Below are 27722 nucleotides of genomic sequence, written 5' to 3' on the forward strand. Positions count from 1 at the left end.
GAGGAGAGAGTGTGGTGAGAGGAGAGAGAGTGAGGTGAGAGGAGGGAGAGTGAGGTGAGAGGAGAGAGGGTGAGAGGAGAGAGGGTGAGAGGAGAGAGGGTGAGTGGAGAGAGGGTGAGTGGAGAGAGGGTGAGTGGAGAGAGGGTGAGTGGAGAGAGGGTGAGTGGAGAGTGAGTGAGTGAGAGTGAGAGAGGTTTGATGGCGTACGAAAGACCAAGACCAGCCTAATAAGAATTTTCGAAAATTTATTTTGTCCAGTGAATACCTAACTGCCTTGATAAGTTCCTATAGCTTAAAAATCAGTGAAAAAGAGGAATTAGCAGTGATGAAAATGTTAAATAAATAGAGCACGTTAAATCTTTGTTTAAACTTGGACATCAAAACATACACAATTATACAGTACATTTTGTCAAGCGAGATCACGGTTATGTATTGGTTTGTTAGAGAAAGAAAGTTCTTTTTTTTAGAAATAAAATAGAAATGGTTTATTTTGACAGTTATTAAAAAGTGAATAAAATTATGTAAAAAAAAGTTTGTCATAAGTTTTGCAATAGTTGATAAGAAGGTTTCGTTATTGTTACCCGTTAACAAATCACTTTGGTCTTCTTTTGTTTCCAATATCCAGTGTTACCTATCTAATTTTCTTCTCCTCTCCCCACCCCAGTCTTAGTTCCTTCGAAACTCAAATCAGAAAGTAAATTACTTGAACAAAAAAGGAAAATATCGAGGAATAGAGCGGTGATGGTCGTGAGAAGATGAATGGGAACGCGGTGCTCGACGTTTGATAGTTGTGCGGGCGATTGCGGATTGAGTTGACAGTTTTTGTATTCGAGATGAGCTCGTCTTCGGAAAGGAGCAAGTCCGCGTCGAGGAACGAGTGCGTCCAGGTTGTGGTGCGATGTCGTCCGATGAACGAAAAAGAGCTGATGCACGGTCACGAGAACGTCGTCGACGTGTATCCGACGAGGGGTGTCGTCGAGATCTTCAACCCGAAAGAGGACGACAGGTCGAACGGGAAGATGTTCACGTACGACGCCGTCTACGACCAGTCCGCGACGCAGCAAGACATCTACGACGAATCCGTCTACCCGCTCGTCAGTTCCGTCCTCGAAGGCTTCAACGGTACGATATTCGCGTACGGCCAGACGGGGACCGGCAAGACGTACACGATGGAAGGGTGCAAGATGGACGAAAACGGCAACAAAGGCATTATACCGAGGTCGTTCGAACAGATTTTCACCCACATCTCCAGAACGGACAACATGCAGTACCTGGTGCGCGCCTCCTATCTGGAGATATACCAAGAGGAGATAAGGGACCTTCTCGACTCGAATCCGAAGAAGAGATACGAGCTGAGGGAAAGTCTCGATACGGGGGTCTACGTCAAGGATTTGCAGTCTTTCGTGTGTAAGAACGTTTTTGAGATCGAGCGGGTCATGACGTTAGGCAATCAAAACAGAACGATAGGAGCCACAAACATGAATGAACACAGCTCGAGGTCGCATGCGATATTTATGGTCACCATTGAAATGAGCGATACTGGTTCTGAAATAAAAAACCAAGTGCGGGTTGGAAAGCTGAACCTGGTCGATTTGGCCGGAAGCGAACGTCAGACGAAGACTGGATCCTCCGGTACCAGGTTGAAAGAGGCTAGCAAAATAAACCTTTCGCTTTCAGCCCTGGGGAACGTCATTTCCGCACTGGTTGATGGGAAGGGGCAGCACATCCCTTACAGGGACTCGAAGCTGACCCGTCTGCTGCAAGACTCGCTTGGTGGAAACTCAAAAACTCTAATGGTGGCCAACATTGGCCCGGCGAGTTACAATTACGAAGAGAGCCTTACTACCTTGAGATATGCCAATCGTGCTAAAAATATCAAAAACAAACCAAGAATAAATGAAGATCCTAAAGACGCATTACTCCGACAGTACCAAGAGGAAATAACACGTCTCAAACAGTTACTGAAACAATCCAGCGATTCGACAAGTATAATTTCTAAAAAGAAAAAGAGGAAGAAGGAAGGGGAGAGCGAAGAGAAGACGCACGAAGAGAGGTTGATCGAAGAGGAAGAGAGCCTGAAAAAGAAAGAAAAGAAACTTTTGAGCTACGAGAACGAGATGCCCGAAAATGAAAGGAAAGAGCTTCTTCATGACATCGAAAAGAGAAAAGCGCAGATCCTCGAGGAAAAGAGATACGCTGAAGAGCTGAACAATAAGATCAATGCTATGGAGAGCAAACTGCTTCGAGGTGGAAAGAACATCATAGATCACACAAATGAACAGCAAAAAGCATTAGAGCAGAGGAATATCGAAATAAACGAAAGGAAACGCAGGGAAGTTCAGATGAAACAGATGTTGGAAATGAAAGAAGAGTCAATGGAAGGGATTCGAGAAACTTACGCTAGTCTGCAACAGGAAGTGGAGGCAAAAAATAATAAAGTCCGTAAACTTTATCAAAAGCTTCAGAGTACAAGGCAGGAGATCAATGATATAAATGAACAGTTCAATTTCGACAGGCGAGAACTTGAAAGTCATCACAATGAACTGTTGCGAGACTATAAATTGAGACTATTGATTATCGACAACTTCATCCCCCCTGAAGAAAAGAAGCGCATATCTTCGAGGCTGTTTTACGACGATGAAGAGGATGCTTGGAGACTGATGCCAGAGTCGGAGCCGACCAAAATTTTGACCCGCCTTGTTGCTAACGGATCCGAGAGAAGGCCATTTTCAGAGTATGCCAGGACTGCTAGAGCCATCGGGCTGAATTACAGGTACAAAGGTGAAAACATAGTCGAACTCGAGTTGGATCAACCTCACAGAACGACAAAAGACTACCGTGGGCCAGCTGTTGCTCCTTCCGTCCTTTCTGCTCTAGAGGCTGCCTTAAAAGGGGAAGAGGACATAGATGTAGATGCATCAGCTGCCTCTCTGAAAAACTCAAAACGCCCTAAAACTCCTTTTACATCTTCAAGGCCACCTTCAAGTAAACCTATGTATCCAAAAACTCGTGGTCTTGTGCCAAAATAAATATATAAATATTTTAGTCAATTTTTTTGATCTCATTTTTTTTTTTTTACCGCAATAGTATTTTTTGCATGCAGTATTAATAAATGCATTCCTTAATCCATCTTAATTATTTTGGAAGACTACTTCATAGGCAGTAATTTTTAATTTAAGATTCTTTATGTTGTAAAAGAATGCTTTGTCTAGTCATTATTGCCATAAATCCGTAATAAAGTATTGTCAGTATAACTTATTACTGTGTATAGTCAAAGCAAGTGCAATCTACACGCTTGAAAATGATTGTTATTTTTGTTAATTTTTGTTTATTATGTTCTCGTTTATATATTAATAAATCACTTGTTTTTCCTGAGTTGCGTGATTGTTTGTCACCTTGCTCATATGAAATTATTTCTATTAATTTACACAGGGATTCTCTATGGATTAAAACTTAAGATGAAAGTATGATCATGTATTGACAATGATTACTATGATTTACATATATTAAAACAAATTAAATTTAAAATAACAGCTTTTTAGCTAATACTATACTCTTACAAACTGCAGCAGGTGCATGGTGGTACTGTGCACCGCAATTTCATTTTTATTGTATTTTTAGTTTGAATATTTGTTCCAATTGTGCTGAAAGTAATTAGTATTTGTTATCTAAGTTTTCAAGAATGGGGAATGACATGTAATTTTTTTATCTCAGTCAAGTGGTAGGGGCATCCAACTTGTATTTGCCATGGGGATCCTGGGTTCAATCCCAGCATAGTCCATGGAATTGTAATTAAGATTGCAAGCTCTCCTTTATGACATGAATTACTTTACTTTTTTTTATCTCAGCCGCGGCAGAGCCATTAAAGAGAAAACTCTTGATTTTGGAACTGCATACCATTCAAGCCTCAAGTATAATCATCTTTATAATTTAATGTTAGGTGATCATATTTTAATCTTTTTTTTTGTTATAGATTTGTTTTATTTGATTTTTGTAAAAAAAAATCTTGGAGGTCCTCTAACAACTCATGGATGGATCTGATGATAATTTCTTAGGTTTTACAGATGACAATGGAGCAGAAGAAATAATACAAGATGTCAATAAAGACATGCATATAGATTGTACATTTTTCATCTCATTGCTCGTATCAATGCTTATTTATTTATTATTTATTTATTTTTTTAAACGAGGCCGAGGTCATATCAACTCTCGGGTGCCGGTGTTTTTAAAAAAAAACCCATTTGTAAATATGTCGGGGTTGAATGCAGGGCCACTGGATTCGAACCCGGGACCTTTACCTTACAGTGATGAGCACCATGTCAATGCCTAAACTGTTGCGGCCACCGACGCCCCCTATATCAATGTTTATTATATTGTTATTTGAAAAAGTGATAACCATTCAAAAAAACAACACAAGAAGAGAATTTTTAAATAATTTGTTGAATAATCAGTTATAGGAAAGAGCCAATTAAAAAATAAATAAATAAAATTAAAAAATCTTCTTAAAGATATCTTTGTTTCCTTCCAGATATCGTTTAGATTCCAAAAATGGAGGACCAACTCAAAATTGTACTATTGGGTCAAAAATGTGGAAGTTAAAAAATTAACAAAACGATCATAACATGCTCACATAATTATGCAAAGTACGTAAATAACTCTATTTGATAACGGTCTTGTTAATTAGGAAAACTTCATGGAAGAAGAGTGGAAAGTTAAAAATAATCAATCAAAGTGTTTTTAAAATATCTTGAAAAAAAAAATGTAATTTGTTTAAATAAATATTGTAAGAGACTGCAGTGGCCGGGTGGCTAGTGTGTCTGCCTTATATTTGCCATGCTAGTGGTTCTGGGTTTGAATCCGGGCACAGCTGTTGGATTTTTAATTGCGAATAATATGGAGAAAGTATTTTAAAAGTGGTTTGATCTTTGTCTGCGATACCAAATGGATTCAACATTCCTCAACAACTGTATGACAAGAATTGTTTTTATTTTATTTTGTTATGTTACTTTAATAAGTATTTGATGCTCTTAATTTCAAGTCTTTTATATTATAAATATTTATGCTTATATTTTTCATTAGATTAGAATTGTTTTTATGGTGGTATATTATTATCAATAAAATGTTGCAATAAAGGTAAATTTATATTTTGCTCTTTGCCATAATTAAAAAAAAAAAAAAAAAAAAAAAAAAAAAATGAAATGTGGAACTGAGTCACGTCAAATTTTGTTATTTTCATAAATACACCCTCTGCAGGTTAATGTAACAGTATATTCTAAAATATATTAAGATTTTTTTTTAAAGTGCGACACTTTCTTGGACTTCACACAACTTCATCGCTGCTTTGACGAAAGCATCTTCTTCATTGTCGCTGATATTTAACGGGATTATATGTGAAATTCCTCCCTTTCCAAGAACGCATGGCAAAGACATGAAAACCTCCTCGTTGACACCGTGAAAACCCTGGAAAACTTTTCCTTTTAAACTTCAAAAACAAACAGGTGGCTGAATTGGAAAAAAAAATCATACTTTTACTAGTGTAGACACAGCATGAACGTTTTTAGTGTCGTGCAATATTGATTTACAGATGTCGGCTATGTTCAGTCCGATTGCCCAGGAAGTGTATCCTTTAAGATTTATAATTTCGTACGCACTGGAAGGAAAAAAATCACAATTGATTATTTGTGGAGGAAAAAACTTGTCTGTTTTCCATAATTTACCTGTTAACTACATTAAAATGCAGTTCATTAAGTTTCTCGGTGTTTTTCAGGCCTGAAGTATCGCTGAGATCTTTCAAGTTTACCCCAGCAACTTGAAGATTCGACCAAGTTGGAACTAGTGTATTATTGGTGAATTTAATTCACTTTTTATTATAATAGTTGGATATAAAAATATTAAATACCACTACTATCCCCATGTTCTCCAATAATCCAAACATGAATGGCTTGAGTATTAATGCCGACCTTTTCAGAAATTAAATACTTCAATCTGGCTGTATCAAGACTTGTCCCTGAACCTATTACAGTACCTAAAGGTCTGCCGCTGATCTTCCATGCAACATAAGTTAAAACGTCGACTGAAAAATTAAAATATTTATATAAAGGTTTGTAAAAATTGCTCGATCTATCACCTGGATTTGTCACCAATAAAATTATTGCATTTGGGCTGTACTTGAGCAAGTTGGGAATGATATGCTTTAAAAGTCCTACATTCTGATTGACAAGATCTATCCGAGTTTGTCCCTCCTTCTGCCTGGCACCGGCAGTAATTACGCAAATCGTTGAGTCCTTTGTTATTTCATAATCTAAATAAATGTTTTTTTATTGTCAAATCTACTTTCTGAAAAATCCATCTAGTATAAAACCTGATCCTCCATTTATTTTACACCCTGGGATATAAGCACTTCCTTGCTGAAGGTCCATAACTTCACCTTTCAATTTTTTGGCATCTATGTCTGTCAAGACAACATTGCCAGTAACATTCTAAAACATAATAATATTAAAATTTATTCAAAAGAAATACAGTTCTACAGGAAATGGTTAATAGTTAAATTTTACATTTTTAAAAGAGTAATTAATCAACTAGGTGAAAAAAGTAGAAACTTAATGTAATATATCTGGCCAAATAATTTAATGTATATACATGCCATGGATAATAAAGAGAAGGCGCATGCCATTCCAACTTGACCACATCCAACAATGGTAACTTTATTTGACACAACTGATGATGTTTCTTCGTCACTTGAAACTTTGCTCATCATTAACATTTCAGCCATTTTTTAAAAAAATTCTTATTAAGAGGGAATGCCTACAAAAGAATTTATGAAAAATTATTTCCTGAATAATGAACAAAATGAAATTTTTAATTGGTTATTGACAAATTATAATACTGATTGATAAACTATTACTTATTACTATATTCTTCTTAATGTTTAACACAAAAATTTGGTTTCTTTCTTAATACCTTTATATTATTTTGGAAAAAGGTGTAGTTTAAATGATTGTCAGTAAATTACTGGAACTTTCTATGCTTTTATGGTGCTGTAGGCGTTGCCTTAGTGGAGGGGTTCTTTTGTTGTAGTTTCCATCAATAAATCTAATCGAACACAATTAATCAAAAAATGTGACAATAATATAATTGTTTTCTAACAATGGGCGTAAAAATAGCAAATAAATCTATTATTCAATTTTTTTTTAAATTTACAATTACCTCAACTGTTCAATTGAAAGCGAATGTTGCCCAGGGTGGTATAAAGAGCTCCGCGACAATTTTAAATTACCTCATTTCTTTGCCCTCAAATAACTATTAGACTACAAGTAGTTATTGCCTGATTAGATAAAAGTTTTGTCTATGATAAAGAATTATTTATTAATTAAAATAGTGATGGGTCATAACTTTTAATACAGATTAGTGTATTTCAAAATTATTTAATTCACAAAAATCAGTGTTTATATACCATACATTACTAGTACGTAATTTTAAAACTGTAATTATTATTTTAAAGGTGTACAATGGTTGGTACTTGTCCACTCAACTTGGCTAAACTCATAATTTTGTTATGATAGAAGCTAAAATTTTTAAAATTGTAAGAAATTGTACATACTGATCAAACACCCTTTACAAAGAATAAAACATGAGGTTACAAACAATTTAAGTAGCAGATAAACAAAATTGATACAATAATACGTGCCACAGTAACAACAAAGATTAACAATATACAACTGTATTTATTTCAAAACAATCTATAAAATTATTTTTAAATAATTAATTTAATTTAAATATGTTAAAATTTAGATATAAAAAAATCAATATTTGTTCACATCTTATTTCTTATTTAATTAGTTATCTTAGTATTTATATTAAGTAACTCATTTACATTAGTATATACTTATTAAAATTATTTATGTTAGTTATTATTATTATTAATATTTCATTCTTTTTATAACTAAAGAAATATTATAAATGTATTTCTAAGCCAAGATTGATTATTTATTGAAGCCTCAATAGCCTTAACTTTGCTGCTGAAAAATTAAGGGGATCAGTTTTGTAAAAGGGAATTTTTTTTCCAAACCAAAACAAATGCTGAATTTGGTTGGTTTATTAATATTTTAAAAAAAGTACGAATAAAGTAAATTAATAGAAATCCCAATGCCTATTCACTAGAACAAGCGAGAGTTGCTAACTTTTTTTAACTTTTACTTTTTTTATGTATAGCAGCTTCTTTTCAACCATTTGGACCGTCACCACCAAGAAGAGGTTCGAGTGCAGCTTTTTGCTAGTTTTATCCCATTATCTCTTTTGTTTTATTATCGATTTTAGGACTACCAATAATTTTGTAGTCTTAAAGTGGCAATATTTAAAGCGATTTGCAACTAAAGCAGCATCAAGCAATTTTGGAAATAGGTTAGCCATTTTGTTTAAGACATGTTTTTGCAAATAAAATATTCCCCGCGAAATCGAACGATTATTTTTGCATTTGTAAGTAATATTTTGAGAAGGATATTACTTTGAAGATTTGGTTTAAATAAATCATAGTTTTTAAGAACTTGTTTATAAATTTTTTAAAATATTAATTAGTGTGTGATTAATGGTTATGTTTCTTTGTATAGAATTTCATATTTTTTTCTATAAATTTCTTTGTAAAAATAATTACTATTTTATAAAGAAAGGTTAAAAATTGACTGAAAAGTTTAATATTATTTGTTATTAGGGTATTATAATTTATTTATAGATGCTTTGTAGGGGCGAACCACGTGACCGTGATAGGGCCACGCCCCTCACTCCCGCCCATTCATGTCCAATCTATCAGCCCAGCTCTGCCCTTTTGGCTCCGTATGTGCTTCTTACGGTTAACCTCGTGTCAAAATTACGTAAATGACGGATCTACGTATAAGAAGTTGAGGAAATTAACGTGTAGAACTTCCCCCGGGTCTTAACGTCACCCGGTAAGTGTAATAAAAACTCGAAATTATCATGATCCTTTTTATGGTAGGACGTGTTAACAGCAGGCGGCACGATGTGTGGCCTGCACGTGGGATTTATGTATTTTTCCCTTTTAGAATCCCAATACGGGCGGTTTTTCCGAAAAGAATTCATTTTTGGGGATGAGACAGAATTAAAATAAATGGAACTAAAATTTGGGACACCACGTGCTGCTGGTTACGTTTGACGGGACGTGCTTGGCGCCACGTGCACCAACTCAACTCTCGTCAAGTTCTTATTTAATGATAACATTCAATCCAAGCGTAATTGCTTGAAGGATCACAACTTCACAAATAAAAATATAATAAAGCGATCGACTGTCATTTCTAAATTAAATAGTATCAAAATTAAATTTGCAAATTTAAAATTTTTTTTGTGTTCCTTTCCTCTGTCCACTTAAAAAAAATTGATAAAAATTATGATTTTTGATTAACTTAATTTTCAATGTAATATACGTAGCTTGTATCTAAACCACCATTTACTCATGAATTAATTAATATTTTAAACTATTTTGTTATATAATTTACAAATATTCAACAACCATCAAATTAAAAAGCTTTTTTTAGTGGCAAAAAACTTTTTACATACATTTCGCATAAAAGTGCCATCTTTCATTTTTAGTTAATATACATTATTATATACACAGTACTTATAAATTCTTGATTTACATGATTCATAAATGAAATATCATTGAGCTCTAGTTCAAGTTATGGTACCTTTTAAAATTCTGCTTGTTTTTTAATTCAATTAGTTCACACATTTTGTTGGAAAGTTTTGCTATTGGATAATCATCCGTGAGTTGTTAAAAAATTAAAATAGCAATGGTACGATAAAAAATATACTAAACATAGCCAAATAAAATTTTTTTTACCTCCTGTGATGGTTTGCCCTGGAATCAAAAGCTCATAGTGTACAACAATTTGTAGTCGTAAAATAATGATTACAAATTTTCTAGGTTTCACATGAAAACCGATGGTATGTGCAGGACCTACTTGTTATTGCAAGTGATTATTCTATCCAAAAGGATTTATAACTCTTTAACAAAATCCATCATGAAATTTCAAAAATTGAAAATGCACCTTCCAGATAGAGAGTTGATCATAAATAGGGATTGGATTTATATGCTTTCATATATTTTTCCGAGCCTTGTACAAATGCATTTGAAACTTTTAGTTAATTTCACTAATTTCGTGGTCCGCAATTGACCAATTAATAACATTCAATTAATTAAGGTTTTTAAGTTGAGATAAAAAGCCTTTTAGTTAATACACATAGTTGTATACATAATACTTTCAAAAAGTTTGCAGTTCATTTCCTCTAGCCTTACACTTCAAAAAAAAATTTGATAACAAATTATGATTTTCAGTTAACTTAATTTGCTATTAATTTTTCAATGTAATACACGTAGCTTTTACTACGTTTTACTAAACCACCATTTACTCATGAATTAATTAAAATTTCAAATTATTATTTACACATTTAATTATTTACACGTCTTCAACAACCATCAAATTAAAAAGCTTTATTTAGAGGCAAAAAAACTTTTTACAGACATTTTGCATAAAAGCGTCATCTTTCATTTTTAGTTAATAACAACAGAACTTAAATAAAAACAGGAAGTACATATTTATAAATTATTGATTTGCATGTTTCATAAATGACATCACATCATTGAGCTCTAATTCAAGTTATAGCACTTTTAAAATTTTGCTTGTTTTTAAATTCTATTAGTTCACATTTTGTTGTAATGTTTTGCCATTGAGTATAGACTCCATTGGATTTCACAGATCATTTTGTCATCTGTGAGAATGTTAAAAAATTAAAATAGCAATGGGAAATTGTACGCTAAAAAAATACTAAACATAGCTAATTTTTTGATGGAGCCCATCCTGATTTTGTGGAACTTCTTAATAAGATGAAGGGTAGGAAATAATGTGTGGTGTTTACTGATTGTTAGTTAATGATTATTTGAAGATCGTGAGATGCGGTCTGGTGTGACGTAGGTTTTAGAAAAACATTTTCTTTATCGTGCCAACGTTACGATCTTTATTGAGATCATCTTCAGGGCTCAAAGTGTTTGTTTTCTGTGTAGACGTGTCGTGTTGAGAGTGCCCAGGTAGGAAATAAATTGTCTTTTCCACAAAGGCATTTATTAAGTCAGATACGTTTCGGTCTAATATATCTATCTTCAATGACTTTTGGTTTCACTTTATCTCAAAAAGTCAACCAAATAAAGGACCAAGGAAAAATGAGAACTGTAAAAAATAAAACTATGTACTTATTAAAAACACAAAACAATTGTTTCTAACGAGGATTCAGATATACTCTAGAAATTTAGTTGTGTTACTAAAGGTTCACTTTGACTCATTTATAAAAAGAAATCTCTTACCTTTATTCTGGAAGAGCAGCAACATACACAATGGAATTTAATGGTGGACTGACTATTCTGACAAAGCACTTTTAGCAGGTAGTGGTGATGTGAGGAGCCCTTTCATTTCTATGGACTAAAATGTTGTGGGACTGGCAGAAAGTCCAGTAAATTAATAGTATAGCAGTAGCAGTAACAATGGTTATTCACAAAATAATTACAAAAAATATATAAATTATCTGCTTTGATTACCTGTCAATGGAGATGCAGTAGAAAATTAATATTATTTATAAACTTATGGGAACAAAACTTAAAATGACAAAAACAAAAATCAAACTCTTCCGTTATTAATTTTCTATAATATAGTAAGGCTTTAAAATATTTACGTATCAGATCCCACTTTATGTGGACTCAAAAATTTATTGCTTACAACTATCCGGATTTCAAGCATAAATCTCATCAGGTTCAAAGAATTTATAAGTACGTCTCTTGACGTGAATTATATTTTTTTATTATATTATTTTATTGTATTAAGTATTAAACTTGTTACACATGTTATTTAGCACACCAAGAAATATTTTTCTCCATTGTTTTAGCTATTACATAATTTTAGTCTACTTGCAGGCATTTTAAAACTTAAAATACATTTTAAATGCAAAGTTAAGGTTAAATGTACTTAATGTTAAATGATTAAGGGTAATTAAACAAACATCAACTTTTGCTCAGTTTTAAATTTACAATATAATTTGGACTGATGTAAGGAAGACCAAACAGTTTCTTAACGGAAAAAACCTTTGTAAATTTTTCCTCTTCCTAAAGCCTCAAACTTGATTTGTAGAACACATTAATTGGGATTTAGAATAAAACACTGTATTTAGATTCAAAGCACTTAAGAGTTAGACATTAGATTCTGCCAAACACTATTTATATTAAATTTGTCCAAAAGCTAATTTTTCTTTTAAATGGGTATCCAATCTCAAAGAGAACATTAAAGAACCCCCAAATATTTATATTTTTACTGTTTCAATTAACTGCCAATTAAAGAACTACTTTCCATTTTTGGTGGTTCTGCATTCCCTTCTTTTGCAAACCATAATTTTTGAATTGTCTAGAAAAGAGTCAACTCCGATTCAAGACATTGGTTTTCAAAAATTTTATATGCTTTTGATTTGATATATTGGTGATAGACCTAGATAATGTGGCAAAGTTTTGACCATTAATTTTTCCGTTGAATTTTTTTCCATGTGCCGGTGGCTTAACCTGGAATCTTAAACCTGGATTAAAGTTATTAGTTTTGAATGACACTAATCTAGAATGGCACATCGGTATGTCCTGTAATAGTTGAAAAGGATGGTTTTATTCACAAATTGGTTTTGCAGTGATCTGGATTTCGGGTATTAAATGTTCAACAGACTATAGATAATGGTAGTTAACTAGCATTAGTCTAATGATGAACATTTTCTCGAAATCTGGATCACTGCAAAATCAGTTAGTAAGTAGAATTGTGATTTTCATCTATTGAATTGATGTACTCACTCCATCATTTTTTAACTCCTGTGATGCCCTGGAATCAAAAGCTTGTAGCATACATGAAATAATGACTACAAATTTCCTAGTTTTTTCATCACATGAAAGCCGTTGATATGTACAGGACCTAGTTTTCATTGCAAGTGATAATTCTATCCAAAATAATTTATAATTCTTTAACAAAATCCATAATGAAATTTCAAAAACTGAAAATGCACCTTCCAGACAGAGAGTTCATCATTAATAGGGACTGGATTTATATGCATTCATATATTTTCTGAGCCTTGTACAATGCATTTGAACCTTTTAATTCATGATTATTTGGAGGCATGCGGTCTGGTGTGATGTACGTTTTAGAAAAACATTTTCTTTATCGTGCCAATCTTTATTGAGATCATCTTCAGGGCTCAAAGTGTTCGAGCGAAACGTTGGCACGATAAAGAAAAGGTTTTTCTAAAATCTACATCACACCAGATAGCATCTCACGATCTCCAAATAATCATTAACTAACAGTCACTAAACACCACACACTTTTAATTCATGTTTCGAGCTATTTAGAAGCAAATAAACCGTATTTTATTTTACATATTTGTGAATATTTGTAGGATTTCACTTAATTTACATACTTTGGTTCATAATTAATGAAACAAACAACAAAATTATTATACAATTAAAAAAAAAGTTAAGGAAAAAACGTAAGAGGGTTTTCAGAATTTCAAATAATTTTGTAGATTAGTTTTAAATTTTTGTTTGATCTCTTCACATTTTTCAAATACATAATGCAATTATGTTTATATAATTCCTTAATCGTTAAAAAAATAGTTTTTATTTTATAGAATTTTTTAATACTAGAAAGTTATATTTTTATTTATGAAATTTAAAAATGGACGTTATTTCAAATAAATTTGAAATTAAAGATTTATTGTCTATTTTATTAACTTATGTTCTTCCTTTTTATACATTATTCAATTAATATGTATAAATTATAAAATTCTTTTCAAACATGCATAATTAAGTGTGTTTTATTTTAAATATATTTCTTTTGTCCTTGTATATTTGTTAAAACATGTACATATTTTATTTCACATATAAATCTGGTTCCTAATCATCACCATATACTGAGTGTATTTTCTGAGGAGCCTCAGTTGTTTGTAAACAAAATTTGTTCCCTTGATGACACAAGGGCTCGGTGATAGGGAGTCTGACTGATTTATAATTTCGAGTAACATGAAAAATAAAAAATTATAATAGTTTGACCCATTTTGTTGTGATAATTTCGATTAAAAGCATTAAAGGCCGCTAGCCAAGAATGAAGATTGGTGGATATCAGGCATGATAAAAAAAAAATGTGCTTTTTCATCTTGGCCAGCCATCCAATCTTCTTTTGTTTGGTCTGTTATCTTCAGTGGTGGATCTGGTGAAATGCCAAAACATGCCTATAGGCGAAACGATCTTTTCAAACATCGGCATATCAGGATGATATTCATATGATAGATAATTGTATTGTAAAATAAAAGCCTTTTTTTTACTTTTTACTGTACTTTTTCTAGCATATAAATTCAAATGATCATATGTTTGTTAAGGGCAGGAATGATGGCGGTGTCCGCATATTAAGAAACGTGCAACCTACTTAACAAACCTAGAAACAATCAATATTTAATAATAATTTTACCTCAGTGTTGAACATGAATTTATATAACCTAGAACTATTTGTAAGACAAATAAATTTTAATGTACATTATAATGTTAATTTTTCTGTTTTAGGTGCATCACAAGGGATTATTGAACTGAAAATGAATAAGGTAAGAAATGGGTTTTATAAAATTAAATGATAATAATTATTGTCAATTAGGTGTTATATATAATGTTATTATTAAGTGTTATTAATTTCTCTTCACAAGAAGACTGTTTTAACCCCCAACACAGGAGTCAGCAAAATTTCAAACAAAAATAAAATTTAAGTGCCATAAATATATATTTATTATTATTTGGAGATCGTGAGATGCGGTCTGGTGTGACGTAGGTTTAATAAACATTTTCTTTATCGTGCCAACATTTCGATCTTTATTGAGTTCATCTTCAGGGCTTATAGTGTTTGTTTTCCGTGTAGATGTGTCATTATTGTGTGTCGTGTTGATAGTGTGTATTACATTTTTATTAATGAAAGTAATATTTGATAGTTTATTTATCAAAATCATAGCTGTGTGAAGAATAGAGACGATGTTAGTGTATGTATTTTTAAAAATTTTATAAATGGAAAGTTGTCTTTTATTCCCCATGCCCAATGAGTTGTGCCAACCCCTGCTCCAGCAGATTGATGTTAAATTTCAACCGCAGACCTATTAAATACAGATAAATCTTTTGTACAAATTATGCAAATATGTGATAGATGTGGGTTTATTTAGACAATAAAGTAACTTGTGTGTCAACACTTTTTTTAATTTAACAATTTTTTTGACGAGTTATTGGTACATTTTTGCCTTTACAAAAGCAATTGTAAGGGCAGTGTTTTTATAACCCATTTTTGTACCCTACATAACGTTTGAATTGTAACAAAATAGAACTTCATTTTTTATTTGTATGGTTAAAGAGTTTGTTAAAGAAAATTAGCTGACTGGTATTTATTACAATTAATACACATTTCATCATTTGAACTGGCAGGACTCTTTTTTTTTTTTTTCTTTTTTTAACATCGACTCAACTTTACTAATTCTTCATACTTTAGCTCACAGTAAAATATTTATGACTCAGCACAATTATTGGTAATATGATTTGAAGAATTTTGAGTTTTGTATTCATGGTGTTTTTTTAAACATTCAATAGTAATAATACATGGCTTACTGCATAATTATGAGATCAATTCTACTGCATTGTCTTGGTACATTAAAACACACATTTATCTAAAAGAAAAACGATTCACATCATACATAAATACAATCATTCGAATCTAACAAACATACAACACTATTTCATTACGATAATATTGAATACACTTTCATTTTTTACATTCCTAAGTCAATTTATGACCTCACAGCTAATATTTTATTTCTTTTTTTAATTATTTTTGTAATTTTTAAAGAGATTGCTAGAAACATTATCATACATTGCTTGCTGACTATATAAGATTTTAACAGCCAAAACATGAAATGCTTTTTTTTTAAATAAAGTATAAACATTTAAGATTTTTAAGATTGTTAAAATAAACACACCATTTAGTCTCAGGCCTTTTTTTATTGTTTTATTTGGCTGTATTTTTACAATCATGAAAACTTCCATTTTCAGTTTCTACCATTCAACTTATTTACCACAATCTATTCCAAACAAACATTAATTTGTCACAGTTCAATAATAAGAAAATAAATTAATTTTATAAATTGATTGTAGAAATATATAGACTTTGAACACTCATGGTTTTAAATTGTAATGCATTCAACAATATGTATGGTGTTTTTGGTGCTAAATAATAAAATTAGGCTTTTTTTTTCTTCACAACACTAATTTACACACGATTGTTAGGCAAGCAAACACATTATTTTGAACTTTGAAAAAATACATACATAACATAATGCACAACATTCTAAAAAGGACAGATAAAATGAGTTTACGTAATGTAGCCTCTTGAAAGGCACTTTTGTGAAAATTCATTGACTGTAATAAGTTATACAACAATATTCTTTTGGCGTAATTGAAGAGATATTACAAATAGGTAGACTGTTATATTCATTTAGAAAATTTCATTTGGTCTAATAAAACCCAACCAAATATAACTTCCTATCATGTTAAATATAAGTTTCAAATAATAGTTATTTATATTTCTATCTATATCCATTAAACAGATTAAATAAACGTATACTTTTATATATATTTCCAACTCATAACTAATAAAAGTTACATTTTTTAAAAAGAAATAATTAATGGATTAAAGAAGTTAACATATTTACATATATTTATATATAATTTTTTTTTTGTCAATTTAAATACAAGGTACGGTAATTTGTTTTTACTTACAAACAAATAAATGGTACATTAAATAATAATAAGTTGTAGTAGTAATTTACAAATAATGGTTTTTGCATTATTTTATTTTAATTTTTTTATAGTGATCTTTTTATCACACTAGAAATCCCTAGACAATTTGAAACAAATGAAAGACTGTGGATTATCATAAAGATCATTACAAATTTGTTTGATAGAATTATTGGTTCTCATAAAGATATGCGGTACTTATGTTACCTTTAATACAATTTATGTACATATTGATTATTATAATCAAATATCAAATGCCCCAGTAAATAGAGGATGTAATTTCAAATGAGTTTATAAAACATGACAGAGTGCTAGTAAATATATCGTAGGTTATTAAAATTCATTTCTCTGTCATTAACTTGCTATAAATAATTTTATATGTATAACTATAATTAATAATAATACATTTAAATAAACTTTAAAAAACATTCATTTAAAAAAAATTGTAAACTTCTAGTGCACAAGGAAGCCTTGGATGATAGCATAAAATGAACATCATGTGAGAAAGCTTGGAGGTATGCTTTATATTATCTCCCTTGACTTGTATTTATTTATTTTTTTGGGGGTGCAATTATTTTTGCAATTTTTTTGTGTGTTAATTTTTTGTTTTTGCAAAATAATTAGCAGCACTTCCTGTTGTTGTTGACCCCAGAGTGGTTCCTTTGGAGATCGGTTCTCCTGTGCCTCTTGTTTTTCTTGTTTCCGTCTCTCACTTTATTATTTCTCTCCAATTGCTTTGCTTTCAATGCAAGGCTTTCCTTGAATTTCTCCTTCTGTAGGCAAAGCACAATTGATTGAAATGAAATGACAATTTTTATAAGTTTTCTAACATGAATTTTGTTTCAATATAGGAATCTGATTTTAAATACCTTTTGAGCTGTGAAGGCCTGAACTTGCATGTTCACCATCTGCTTCAACTGGAAGGGCGCTCTTTGCCTTTGCGTTACTGCCGGAGAGACTCGTTGGACAGGGGAGAGACTTCTAGGCCTAACCGCCAATGCCTCTCTCTGTGGCTGAGCTAAACTCCTATGGTGGTATACGCTCATACTAGGATGTTCTATGAGCAAGTTTTCAAGTGGTGAGGTCTCCACCATCACAGGACCCGTCGAAGTAAAACAAGGCGGAGGAGTCACAAACCATGACTCCTCCATGGGGAAGCAAGGGAGAGAGGCAGTTGAAGACCGCCTACTTCTTGCACCCTCTGAAAATATTTTATAATTAAAATAAGTGTTAAAAAACCCATTAGTAATCGCTTACCCAAGGTGTCCACCATTAACCATTCGTCCTCCTCAGTCTCGCTGACCTTCAGTCTTATGTCATCATCTTTCGACTCAGGCGAAGATGATTGTGGCTCCTGAGGAGCCGGTGCAGAGTCCCCATACCCCAGAAGGTAACTCGCCAAGTTGGTCAACATTTTTTCTGTTTCTGTTCTATCAAAAAGGTTTTTTTGAGATCTGAAAATAAAATTTAGAAAAGAACCAATGTTAGCATGTCTTCAAAATGCTGTGTAATAATAATTAATAAAATATATAGCTGTGCTATATTACATGGATTTATCTATTATGAAATTTTTTTTTATTAACGCATTTTAAATGGGAAATGATTCTTTGAATTATTGAGGGAAAACTGAAGAAATCTATATTCTTGTTGATGTTGACGCTTTGTCATAATTAACCCACTCTTTGATGTAAAGGGTAATGTTGCAATTTGCTTAAAACCCGATTCTGTTTTAATTAATTGTCAACACCCTGTGCTTGTTTTAATTAAAAGTGATTTGCAAAACAGGATTGTAAATTCAAATCCTCAAGACAAGTTCAAAGGGGTGATAATGCATTCCAAGAGGTCTTGGCATGAATTTTCAATCCATTTAACTATTGAAGTCATGTAATAAATATAAAATATGCACTGTCCCAAGTAAGAAATTTTAAATCCTTCCTATAAACAGAACAGTACCTCATTTTGAATCGAAGAAATCGAAGATAGGTTTCATAAAGCCTTGTAGATGTGCATTTGCCTCCCCTTTGTTGGTCTATGAACCAGAAAGTTTGGGGAAAAAAAGGTCCCTTCGTATGCCTGATGTTCAGGAGAGGCAACATTGAAGCATAAATTACCCCCTACCATTAAATTGTTTGTTTACCCCGGACTTAAGCAGATGGAACACGAATTTTTGCCATCTTCCACTTTCTTTATCTTCATTATAACGTTTTGTACGTAAATTTGATAAGATGTTAACTCCCGTAGTATTATTTTCCAAGATATTTTCCGTTCTTCCTTAATATCACCTATCCTTACAATAACAATAATGTACTTTTTAGAATTTAGACAAAATAAATGCGAAAAAATAGTGAGGATTTATTTTAGCTTTATTTACAAAACAGCAACATTTTCGGTGGATTTTGAGTTCAAAGTGTGTTGAAATTCATATTTTTTCTTCTTTCAATATGGGATTTGCCAGGGGAGATTGAAAATCGGTCTTGTGTCATTTTTGTGTTAAATCGGCCAGGCAATAAGATATGTTGATTCTCGTGAGTCTCGTTTCAAAGGCAACTATTTCTAAGCCGGGAACAATACAAAATTATACAATTTGGTTTTTTTATTCACTTTGACCCCTTTAAGCATTAAAAAGAAACGACCCTATATAATATATTTGATTTCTTGATAATTTTATTGACCCCTGTTAAAAAAAATCGTACTAAACCCCCTGGGGAGTTGTTTTTCACTTCATTATAAAATAACTTTTCAAGGGCTTTTAGAAGTTTGTACTGGCTGAATTAATTTTGTTTTTAAACGGCAAGGATTTTGATAAATATTTGTGATAGGGTTTATTTCGATACCGTAGAATAGAGAAATAATGTTAATAAACTTTTTCCGGTAACTTTTTCTTATTGTACATTTTCTCAGAGATTGCAGTTTTTACCGTTATACAGATATTTTCTCATTATAATTAATCACCTGAAATAAACGGAACATTTATTATCTATTCACTCTCCCCTTTTCTCTCTAATTCTCTTTATTTCTTCTTTGTTATTTTGAACTCTTTCTTTATTTATACTTATTCCTGCACTTCATATTCTTTCCCCTTTCTTTCCCTTTCTCCCTTGTTTTAGATTTTTCTCTCTCATTTTCTTTCTCTCTCTCCCTTTCTTTCTCTCTCTTTCTTTTTTCTTTCTTTCTCCCACTTTCTCCTTCTTTTTCTCAATTACTTAGTCTCACACCCACAAAACATAAAGAAATTGTCCATTTTTTAACATGGAAAACATTTGGTTGTTAATAAATAATTAATTCATCTTATCCTAATTGTCACGTCATACAGGGTGCATCAACTTTATGGTCCACCAATTTAATTAGGAAAAGATTAACATAGCAAAAAATGGTCTTATATAAACCCAAGTTAATTTTGGCTAGGAATCGTGCGGTGGTAACAGATTAACTTAACTTTCTCATCTAGCTGGGAAATGACAGTAACATTGTTATTTAAATGAGAATCCCATATTTTTATTGTACAGTTCGATTCTAGAGCTTATTTTATACCACTTTTATTGAAAGGAAAATTTTGTTAGGATAACCCTACCCTATTCTGAGACGATTACTATCCAACATTAACTTGCTAATTCTAATCGTTTTCAAAATAAACGGAGAGGGCCATCTTGATACAAAAAACAATCTTCCGTCGGGCATAACTCAAAATGATAGATCCTATCAAAATTTTCCTTTCAGTAAAAGTGGATCGAATTGTACAATAAAAATATGGGGTTTTCATTTAAAACAATAGTGACATTTCCCAGTTAAATGAGAAAGTTATATTAAATCTGTTACCTTCTTCCGATTTCTAGCCAAAATTAACTTGTGTTTGTACAAACCATTTTTTGCTAAAGTTAATCTTTTCCTAATTAAATTGGTGGATTATAAAGTTGATACACCCTGTATATTTAGTAGTATGAGGTAGTTAATCAATGTAAGATGTTGAGAAATATATTGTTTAATTCGAACAAGGGTTTCAGAAAGGACAAGAAGCCTCTATATAAAATGTATACTGGCTACCAAAGAAGTCATATGGCAATCTGATTTGGCTTGCATCCTTAATTTATTAATAAGAGTTGGCGCAATTTTAAATATAGTCCAACCAAGAAATCAAGGGTAGGTATATTTCTGTAGTGTGTTTATTGTTGGGGATGGACGACAAACTTTGTTTTTTCTTGAAGCTTCTCATGTTCCTTTGTGACACGGTTTTCATCCAACCTTCTCTTCTGCGATCAGAGGTGGGACTTGACTCTGGTAGGGGGGAAAAGGATGGAGATGAACAAGGGCGACTGCCTTCCCACCCTTTTATTTCTTCTTTATGAGACAACCGAGGAATATATGTCTGAATATTTGAACCTTGAACGGTAATTTCTCGTTTTTCTTGGAGGCCAGCAACTCCTAGTGGTCGACGGGTGTAACACCTAACGATCCTGATGAGGAAAACCGTTTATAAAGTAAAAGGTGTCTCATGGTAGAAAATGTCCCTAACGGCACCCCCTGATGAATATTTTATATATTATCTTAGCTGTTAATTTTTTTGAAAGTTTTTTTTGTTTTGTTTTACCCCATCAACATAAAGTGAAAAGTGTTTCATGTTGCAAAGACAACCGGACGGTCATGCTTCGTGTACGCAGGAAACGAGATTCATTTATTTATTACACCATTGTGTGACTTTTATCGGCAGTTTCTTATCTGTTTTTTTTCCTTCTGCACCAGTTTTGCAAGTTTATTTCTTCTTGAAAAGAATGTTAATTTTATTTATGATTGTTCTTCTATAAACGTTCTTATATATATAGGTTTACAATTTATATATATATTTTTTAAATAGTAATTTTGCTCATCTAATTTATGCTTATCTATAATTGGAACGAATGAGAGAGAAAAGTATGGCACTTTTTCGATTTTATTCGTGGTTTTACTGGTGGAACTTGCTATCTTTGATAAGATAGAAAAAATCGCTATAAAATCAATATAAAAGTCCTAGCACCAAGAAGGAAACAGTTGATCCATGGAATCAAGATTCAGTTACCCGTTGTATACTGTTGGGGGAACTCGGGATCAATATTTTCACAATTTGGACCTGCTCAACTACTTTGTCGTAAAGATGAACATCCCAAGGGAGATGCATAAAAAATTTTCTGTTTTGAATACGCGACAATGGGATTTTTTAATATTTTTATTTGTTTAGTTTTAGAGAATAAAAAGCCCCTAGCCCCTGGGACCGGTTTATCGATTAAGCTTGGCTTTAGATGAGTGCCCGTCGACAACTTACCCTCGGGTTTCTTTGCAGAAATAGAAAACAAATAACTGGGCTTTTTGATGCTTTTTCGTGAGGCGACGTGTAAATTTTTTTTCAACAATCGATGCACTGTTTAAAAATGCAAATAATAATGGCCCTTGAATAATTAAATACATAATTGTCCACATCCTTCGTATTCACTAAAGTCAATTAAGCTTGAAGTGTTACACATTCACCTTATATAAAAACCATGAAATGAATTAATTAAAATGCCATTTTAGACATTAAAAAATAAACTTTTTAAATGTTTGAAAGTAGTAAAAAATTTATTAACTAAATAGGACAATCAAGTTTCATGTTCAAAAATGGTGAAACAAAGATGCTATATGTACTAAAGCTTCACAATCGATCAGCACTTCGATCTGCTAAAGTATATTGAGGATTGGGCTTTGAAGTATTATTGTATTGTATATGTATTTGCACTGGTGCCATCTTGCCCATCCTCGCAAAGCAGCTCCAGTATGGAGCGAAGCCCTTAAAAAGAAATAAAATCAAAGATAAATGAAAAGTTCAACGGAGGATCGCACTGCGAATCATTAAAGGCTATAAAACAATTTTCTTTTAAGCACCTTATGTCCTGGCTGCTATAGTCCCCAAACATATTAAAATTCAACAGATAGATTCTATGCCAATAAAAGGAAACCTCAATCATGCTTTCTACCCCTGCCAGTAGAATCTCCGTTACTCTAAATCAATGGCATCATACATCAACAATAGACATAAAAGAAGGCGAAGAAAAGGCAGTTTACGATCACTGATTAACATATCTTTAATTTTTAAGTTAGACAACTGTTGCTCAAATAATCAAACCGAGCTTTGGGCCATGGTATGGTGGAAAGGATACTGGGAAGCGGGGTTTGTATTCCCCAGGCACTGCAGCCTTCTGGCTTATTTTCAGGCTTATTATAGTTCAGTCAATAGTCTCAATCCTTCTTCTTAGAAGTATCAGGTCATAAACTGTTATTTCTGCAATTTGGTTCCCTGAGTCTTTTTCGTACGTTAGGTTAAACCTCCATTGAGCTGTTGTTTCGCATTCGAAGATGATATGAATGGCTGTCTCCTCCTCTTCATTACATAATCATGGGGATCATCATTGTATATACCCATGTTGTGTAGATGTTTTCTCAGATACCAGTGACCGGTTAGTAGTCCCACCACTCCTCTGAGTTTTGCCCTCTCCAATTGCAGCAGTGTTTTTGCCAATTTTGGTGAGGGTTGTTTCATCATAAGTTTACTATGTCTAGCACTGCTAGAGTTTATCCACTTCTCTCTTTGTTTTATTTGGATCCATTCTACGATGGAGGATTCTATGTTTGTTTTTGTTTTCCCAAGGATAGGTTCGGGGCTTATGTATGGTCTTGCAGATCCTCCTCTGGCCAGTTGGTCTACTTCTTCCCAGAATTCCCCTCTACCCTGGCACCCAAGATATCAGGTTGTTGTGTTTTCCCAGGTTTTGGAGATTTTGGATACATTCACTGACTAGTTTTGATGTAATTCTTTTACATGCCAATGCTTTGGGCCATACTGAAAGCACTAGACTGGCTAAATCGGTGGACCGATGAAGGTGGTACTTTAATATCGGCATTAATAAGTACTGATAGCAGGGTAGCCATCGAGCAACCCAAAAAATAACAACATTACATCACATCCGCAAAAAATTATTTTCCTTAAAAGAAAAGATTCACAATCGGCATAAGAAACGAAGCAGCAGTTAGTGCAGCTAAAGTAGCTAGACACCTTTAGATGTCGAACTTATAGTAGCACTAAGGAGCTAAGTATTATTTATATCGGCCAGGAAGAGTCAATTTCTTTGGGAAGAACATTGACAAGAAACGACAAAAATATCTCATACAAATAAGTTTTGCCCAATAATACATAATAGACTTGAAACTATCTGTAAAGTAACTCACAAAACGACAATAATTCTTAGTGGACACTTACTAAATAACGATTACCTCTATATATTTAAGATAAGAGATGAACCCTTTATGCTCGTGTCCTCAGCGGAATCCGCAGATATGAGATCATACCTTATTTCGCTGTCACCACGAGGTCATGAGAAGATTGCTCAGGAGGTCAAGCCGCATAGGCTGGTGACTGACTATTGAGACCAGTTTGAGTCTTTGAGCTAGCTACATACTGTTTTTATTAGTATGAACAAGCGTGACGAAATTATTTGTTAACTGAGTTTTTCTCTTTGCCATGACCTTTTCTGCATTTCAATTGATCGAATAAGAAATTTCTGCGAATCCTTTCTTACAAGTGGAGGGGAAAAATCAAGTCCGTGTGGTTAGTCGTGATAACTTGTCTGATCTTGATCTCGATGTCGTAATCGCGACATTATGAAGTTGCCAGCTTCCGCATTTTTTTTTCCTCTTCAATATTGAAATCACCCTGAAAAGGCTGATTGTGAAGACTGTTTTAATTCATCCGTCGGTGCAAAATTGAAAAAGCACCGGCCGACTTGACTTCCTACTCGCCGGTTTAGCAAACAATACACGCAACAATATCCAGCCAATGCCAATTGCAACCAAGTCCAGAGGGCATCTGTAGGAAATACAAATTACATTTTCCGTAACCTTGGCAACGGTGAAAGGTACGGTTGATTTTGTTTCATAGGACGAACCTTGCCTTTTGATTCTTGTCCCTGGGAAGGATATCTCTTCTTTCAGAAAATAAATAATTATATAAAAACCATCGTGCAAACAGGGAAATAAGTTTCCTATAATTACTAGGGAGAGGCATTATGATAAATTTTATATCCTTATAAACTGAATTATCATACTTTTGAAAATAAAACGATAAAACTGAATCGGTTATGGTAACGGAAAGGTATGCTAATTTGTAATAACAACGTCAAAAATCAAGAAGAACATTTTTGCTTGTTTAAAAAATGTAAATGTTAAACGATTTTTCTTATCGGGCTTATATTGATAATTTATTTCCTTTATCTCCCTTACCGCCAGTCGAATATCGCTTGCTACCCTGTTGAAATTATAGCAAAAACCTATATTATCCTCACATTCCCAACATTTTAAAATATTATCCCAAAGGTAATAAAGTATTGAGATGATTTAAAACAAGAAAATTCTCTCAAACGTTCGATTAAATTTCGATTCGTTAAATTCCAATCAAAATTTAATTTTTTTCTCAGTTCATTTGGTTGATGTAAAGAACCCAATGATTTGCCACATTTTCGGTCGATTTAAAAGTTGGCTTGTGTTGAATTTCATGCAAAACCTGATACGATATACCAAATGATTAGAAAAAATTAGAACTAAAAACTGTTCTACAACAGAAATATCATTAACACACACTGTTCATCATTTCCACTGTACAAAAGTAGAGATCAAACAAAAACGTAAACTATACCACAAAAGCCCATGTCAAACAATCACAAAACCATTAATTAAAGCTTAATTTGAAAAAATATACCATCTATGATGAAAATTGATCCCTTCTACCTTTTTCATCTGGCATTGCTAGTGTATTTGTGAGCTATCGTCCAGAAATATTTTTCAACATGAATCCAATTGTATTCTAAAAGCTAAGTAATTTGTGCCATACAGATTTGTGCGCTATTCGTTGGGTGGCGAGGGGTCAAACCACTTTAATAAGTTTTTAATAATCTCAATTAAAAAGGTTTAATCTTTATATGACTTGTACTTCTGGTCTACCTTAATAATTCCATCATTACAACCTTCGCGAACGGTACCGCAATTTTGCCCTCTAACTCGAATTCTGTAAGGCAGCATGTACTCAGTGTACGTTCTATTGAAAAAACAGTCTCCTGTACATCAACAACAAAGAGATGCCGGCGATACTATACCTAGACAGCAGATTGACATGCAATCCCCATACAAGACAAGAGACAACTCAACAGAAGACTTGGACAAGTACGAAGACTTCTAGGACCTAAATCTGACTTGACCTAAACCAACCTTATAAAATACTGTACTGCGACTACTTAGGGCATACGGAACTCTGAGGGTTGTGCCAAGCCATCCAACGTTCAGCGCAGTCTATCCTTCCAATCAAAAGTCCTCAGAAAAATCGTCAAAGCTCCTTAGTACATCTCTAATAACCTCACTATCCACGACGACCTCAATATTCCTTTTGTCATCGAACTCATCCGTTCCAGTTTCCAAAATTTTCACACCATCCTAACACTACTGCTGAAGCCCTCTCTACACATTCCATCCCGAGAACCCAGGCCTTAATCCACGATGACCTAGAGACCTCCTTGCCCCTTAATCCCTCACTCCGAGTGGCAGCATTTGCTAGCTTTTTATTGCATGTGTCCTCCGAGTACTGCGCTAGCGTGTCAAAAAAGGTTTTGTAATCTCATTTGTAACATGTACGAATATATATATTCGAACTCAGAACAGCTAGTTTGGTAAATATGATTCGTACGCCTAACCACTTGTCAACCACGGTACACCCAAATAATAAGATAATTATAAATCGATTTTTATAGTATTTTATTATGAATACAAGTGAAATTCCAAAATTATACTAAGAGGGGGAACCTGTGATGGTTTAAAATGTACTATTTCAAAAATTCATTATTTTGAAGAACAATCATCCTTTGAAGTAGTTTTAATAACTGCCATCGTCTTGTAAGAAACTTTGAATAACCTATAAACGTTTACATTTTTTAAAAATATTGTTCTTGCAGTATGGAAGGTGAAATTATGGAACTGGTTCATTGTGTCAAAGCCAACAGGTGTCCTCTACTCTAATGTTGTATATTCGCCCATTAATGTGAATGTTCCAATCATTGCCACTTTTCTGCTTTTTCACTTGAACACAAAGGTTTGGTGTAAATCTCGCCTTGGAAATGGGACATCGTCAGAATTTCAATAAAATCAATATTTACCATATCTAAGACGGGGAAACTAAACGCCAGTGGTTTTTTAAAAGAATAAATGGTATTGTGATTCGCGTGTGAATGGAACCCATTATGGTAAAGTGATGCCAATTGACGCATAAAATTTTCTGCTTGTCCGCATCTGTTAAGTGACACGTGGTGAGACTGTCAAGGCCGCATTACGCAAATATCTTTATAAAAATATCCTTTGATTATGTTAGTTTCTTTTAAATCTATAAACCTGGCGGGGGGAGTAAAAATGAAGATTACCCTTTAGAATTTTTGTCCTTGCGAGTTTTTCCTTTTTTTAAATCTTCAAAGAGCTCTTGTTTTATTTATATCTGAAACAAATAAAAATCATGTTAAAAGCTTTTATGATAGATATTTTATAAACACTCACAATATTTTCACTCAAACAAATTTGGTTATGGAAAATTACAAAAATAGACAAAGTACTACAATATTGCTATTTTCTATTCAGCCTGTTAAAAGTAAAACTACAGTAATTTCTGGGGGCTATGCCGGCAGCTCTTTATTATTATAATTCAATAGATAATTTGATGACCATTCGTACTAACAAGTGTTGACTAGAAGTTTAATAACACTTGAAAATATTTGTAGAGAGGAAAAAA

General features: G+C 32.8%; 4 protein-coding genes across 6 annotated transcripts in view; 2 read left to right on the plus strand and 2 right to left on the minus strand.

The window, feature by feature from the left end:
- Positions 1–558: 558 nt before the first annotated feature.
- On the plus strand, positions 559–3050 carry LOC106664489 (kinesin-like protein KIF3B). Its single transcript, XM_014390244.2, has one exon. It carries the CDS (start codon positions 834–836, stop codon positions 3027–3029), a length of 2196 nt encoding a protein of 731 aa, XP_014245730.1. The 5' UTR covers positions 559–833; the 3' UTR covers positions 3030–3050.
- A 2168-nt stretch (positions 3051–5218) lies between these two features.
- On the minus strand, positions 5219–11613 carry LOC106673794 (L-lactate dehydrogenase A chain). Of its 2 annotated transcripts, XM_024229431.1 has the most exons (9): positions 9851–10397; positions 6961–7092; positions 6644–6804; positions 6362–6479; positions 6128–6301; positions 5900–6073; positions 5718–5832; positions 5527–5650; positions 5219–5460 (listed from the first exon to the last, which is right to left on the minus strand). In XM_024229431.1, the coding sequence occupies exons 3-9, from the start codon at positions 6770–6772 to the stop codon at positions 5296–5298; spliced, it is 999 nt and encodes a 332-aa protein (XP_024085199.1). In that variant the 5' UTR covers positions 6773–6804; positions 6961–7092; positions 9851–10397; the 3' UTR covers positions 5219–5295. The 2 variants fall into 2 exon arrangements, with proteins under 2 accessions (XP_024085199.1, XP_014261557.1); XM_014406071.2 differs by lacking the exons at positions 6961–7092; positions 9851–10397 and adding an exon at positions 11369–11613.
- Positions 8776–27722, plus strand: part of LOC106673758 (uncharacterized aarF domain-containing protein kinase 5) — a 96245-nt gene continuing 77298 nt past the window's right edge. For both annotated transcript variants that reach the window (XM_024229427.1, XM_014405983.2), the window contains exons 1-2: positions 8776–8942; positions 14639–14676. The gene's annotated coding sequence lies outside the window, so the exon portion shown is untranslated. The remainder of the gene's footprint in view (positions 8943–14638; positions 14677–27722) is intronic.
- LOC106673788 (tumor protein p53-inducible nuclear protein 2) overlaps positions 15293–27722 on the minus strand; it is a 36734-nt gene continuing 24304 nt past the window's right edge. The window contains exons 2-5 of the mRNA XM_014406058.1: positions 27361–27431; positions 18158–18354; positions 17770–18101; positions 15293–17673 (exon numbers count right to left, since the gene is read on the minus strand). Of these exons, the coding sequence (XP_014261544.1) occupies positions 17521–17673; positions 17770–18101; positions 18158–18314 (642 nt within the window). The 5' untranslated portion in view covers positions 18315–18354; positions 27361–27431 and the 3' untranslated portion in view covers positions 15293–17520. The remainder of the gene's footprint in view (positions 17674–17769; positions 18102–18157; positions 18355–27360; positions 27432–27722) is intronic.

The sequence above is a fragment of the Cimex lectularius genome, unplaced genomic scaffold (genome assembly GCF_000648675.2).
Source record: "Cimex lectularius strain Harlan isolate CLEC.00 unplaced genomic scaffold, Clec_2.1 scaffold233, whole genome shotgun sequence".
In the NCBI taxonomy this organism is placed as follows: domain Eukaryota; kingdom Metazoa; phylum Arthropoda; class Insecta; order Hemiptera; family Cimicidae; genus Cimex; species Cimex lectularius.

Coding starts and splice junctions, on each gene's coding strand:
- LOC106664489 (XM_014390244.2), top strand. CDS start 834: ATGAGCTCGTCTTCGGAAAGGAGCAAGTCCGCGTCGAGGAACGAGTGC.
- LOC106673794 (XM_014406071.2), bottom strand. CDS start 6,772: ATGGCTGAAATGTTAATGATGAGCAAAGTTTCAAGTGACGAAGAAACA. Junction 6,480..6,643: donor CCTTCTCTTTATTATCCATG/GCATGTATATAC, acceptor ATTATGTTTTAG/AATGTTACTGGCAATGTTGT. Junction 6,302..6,361: donor TAAAATAAATGGAGGATCAG/GTTTTATACTAG, acceptor ACATTTATTTAG/ATTATGAAATAACAAAGGAC.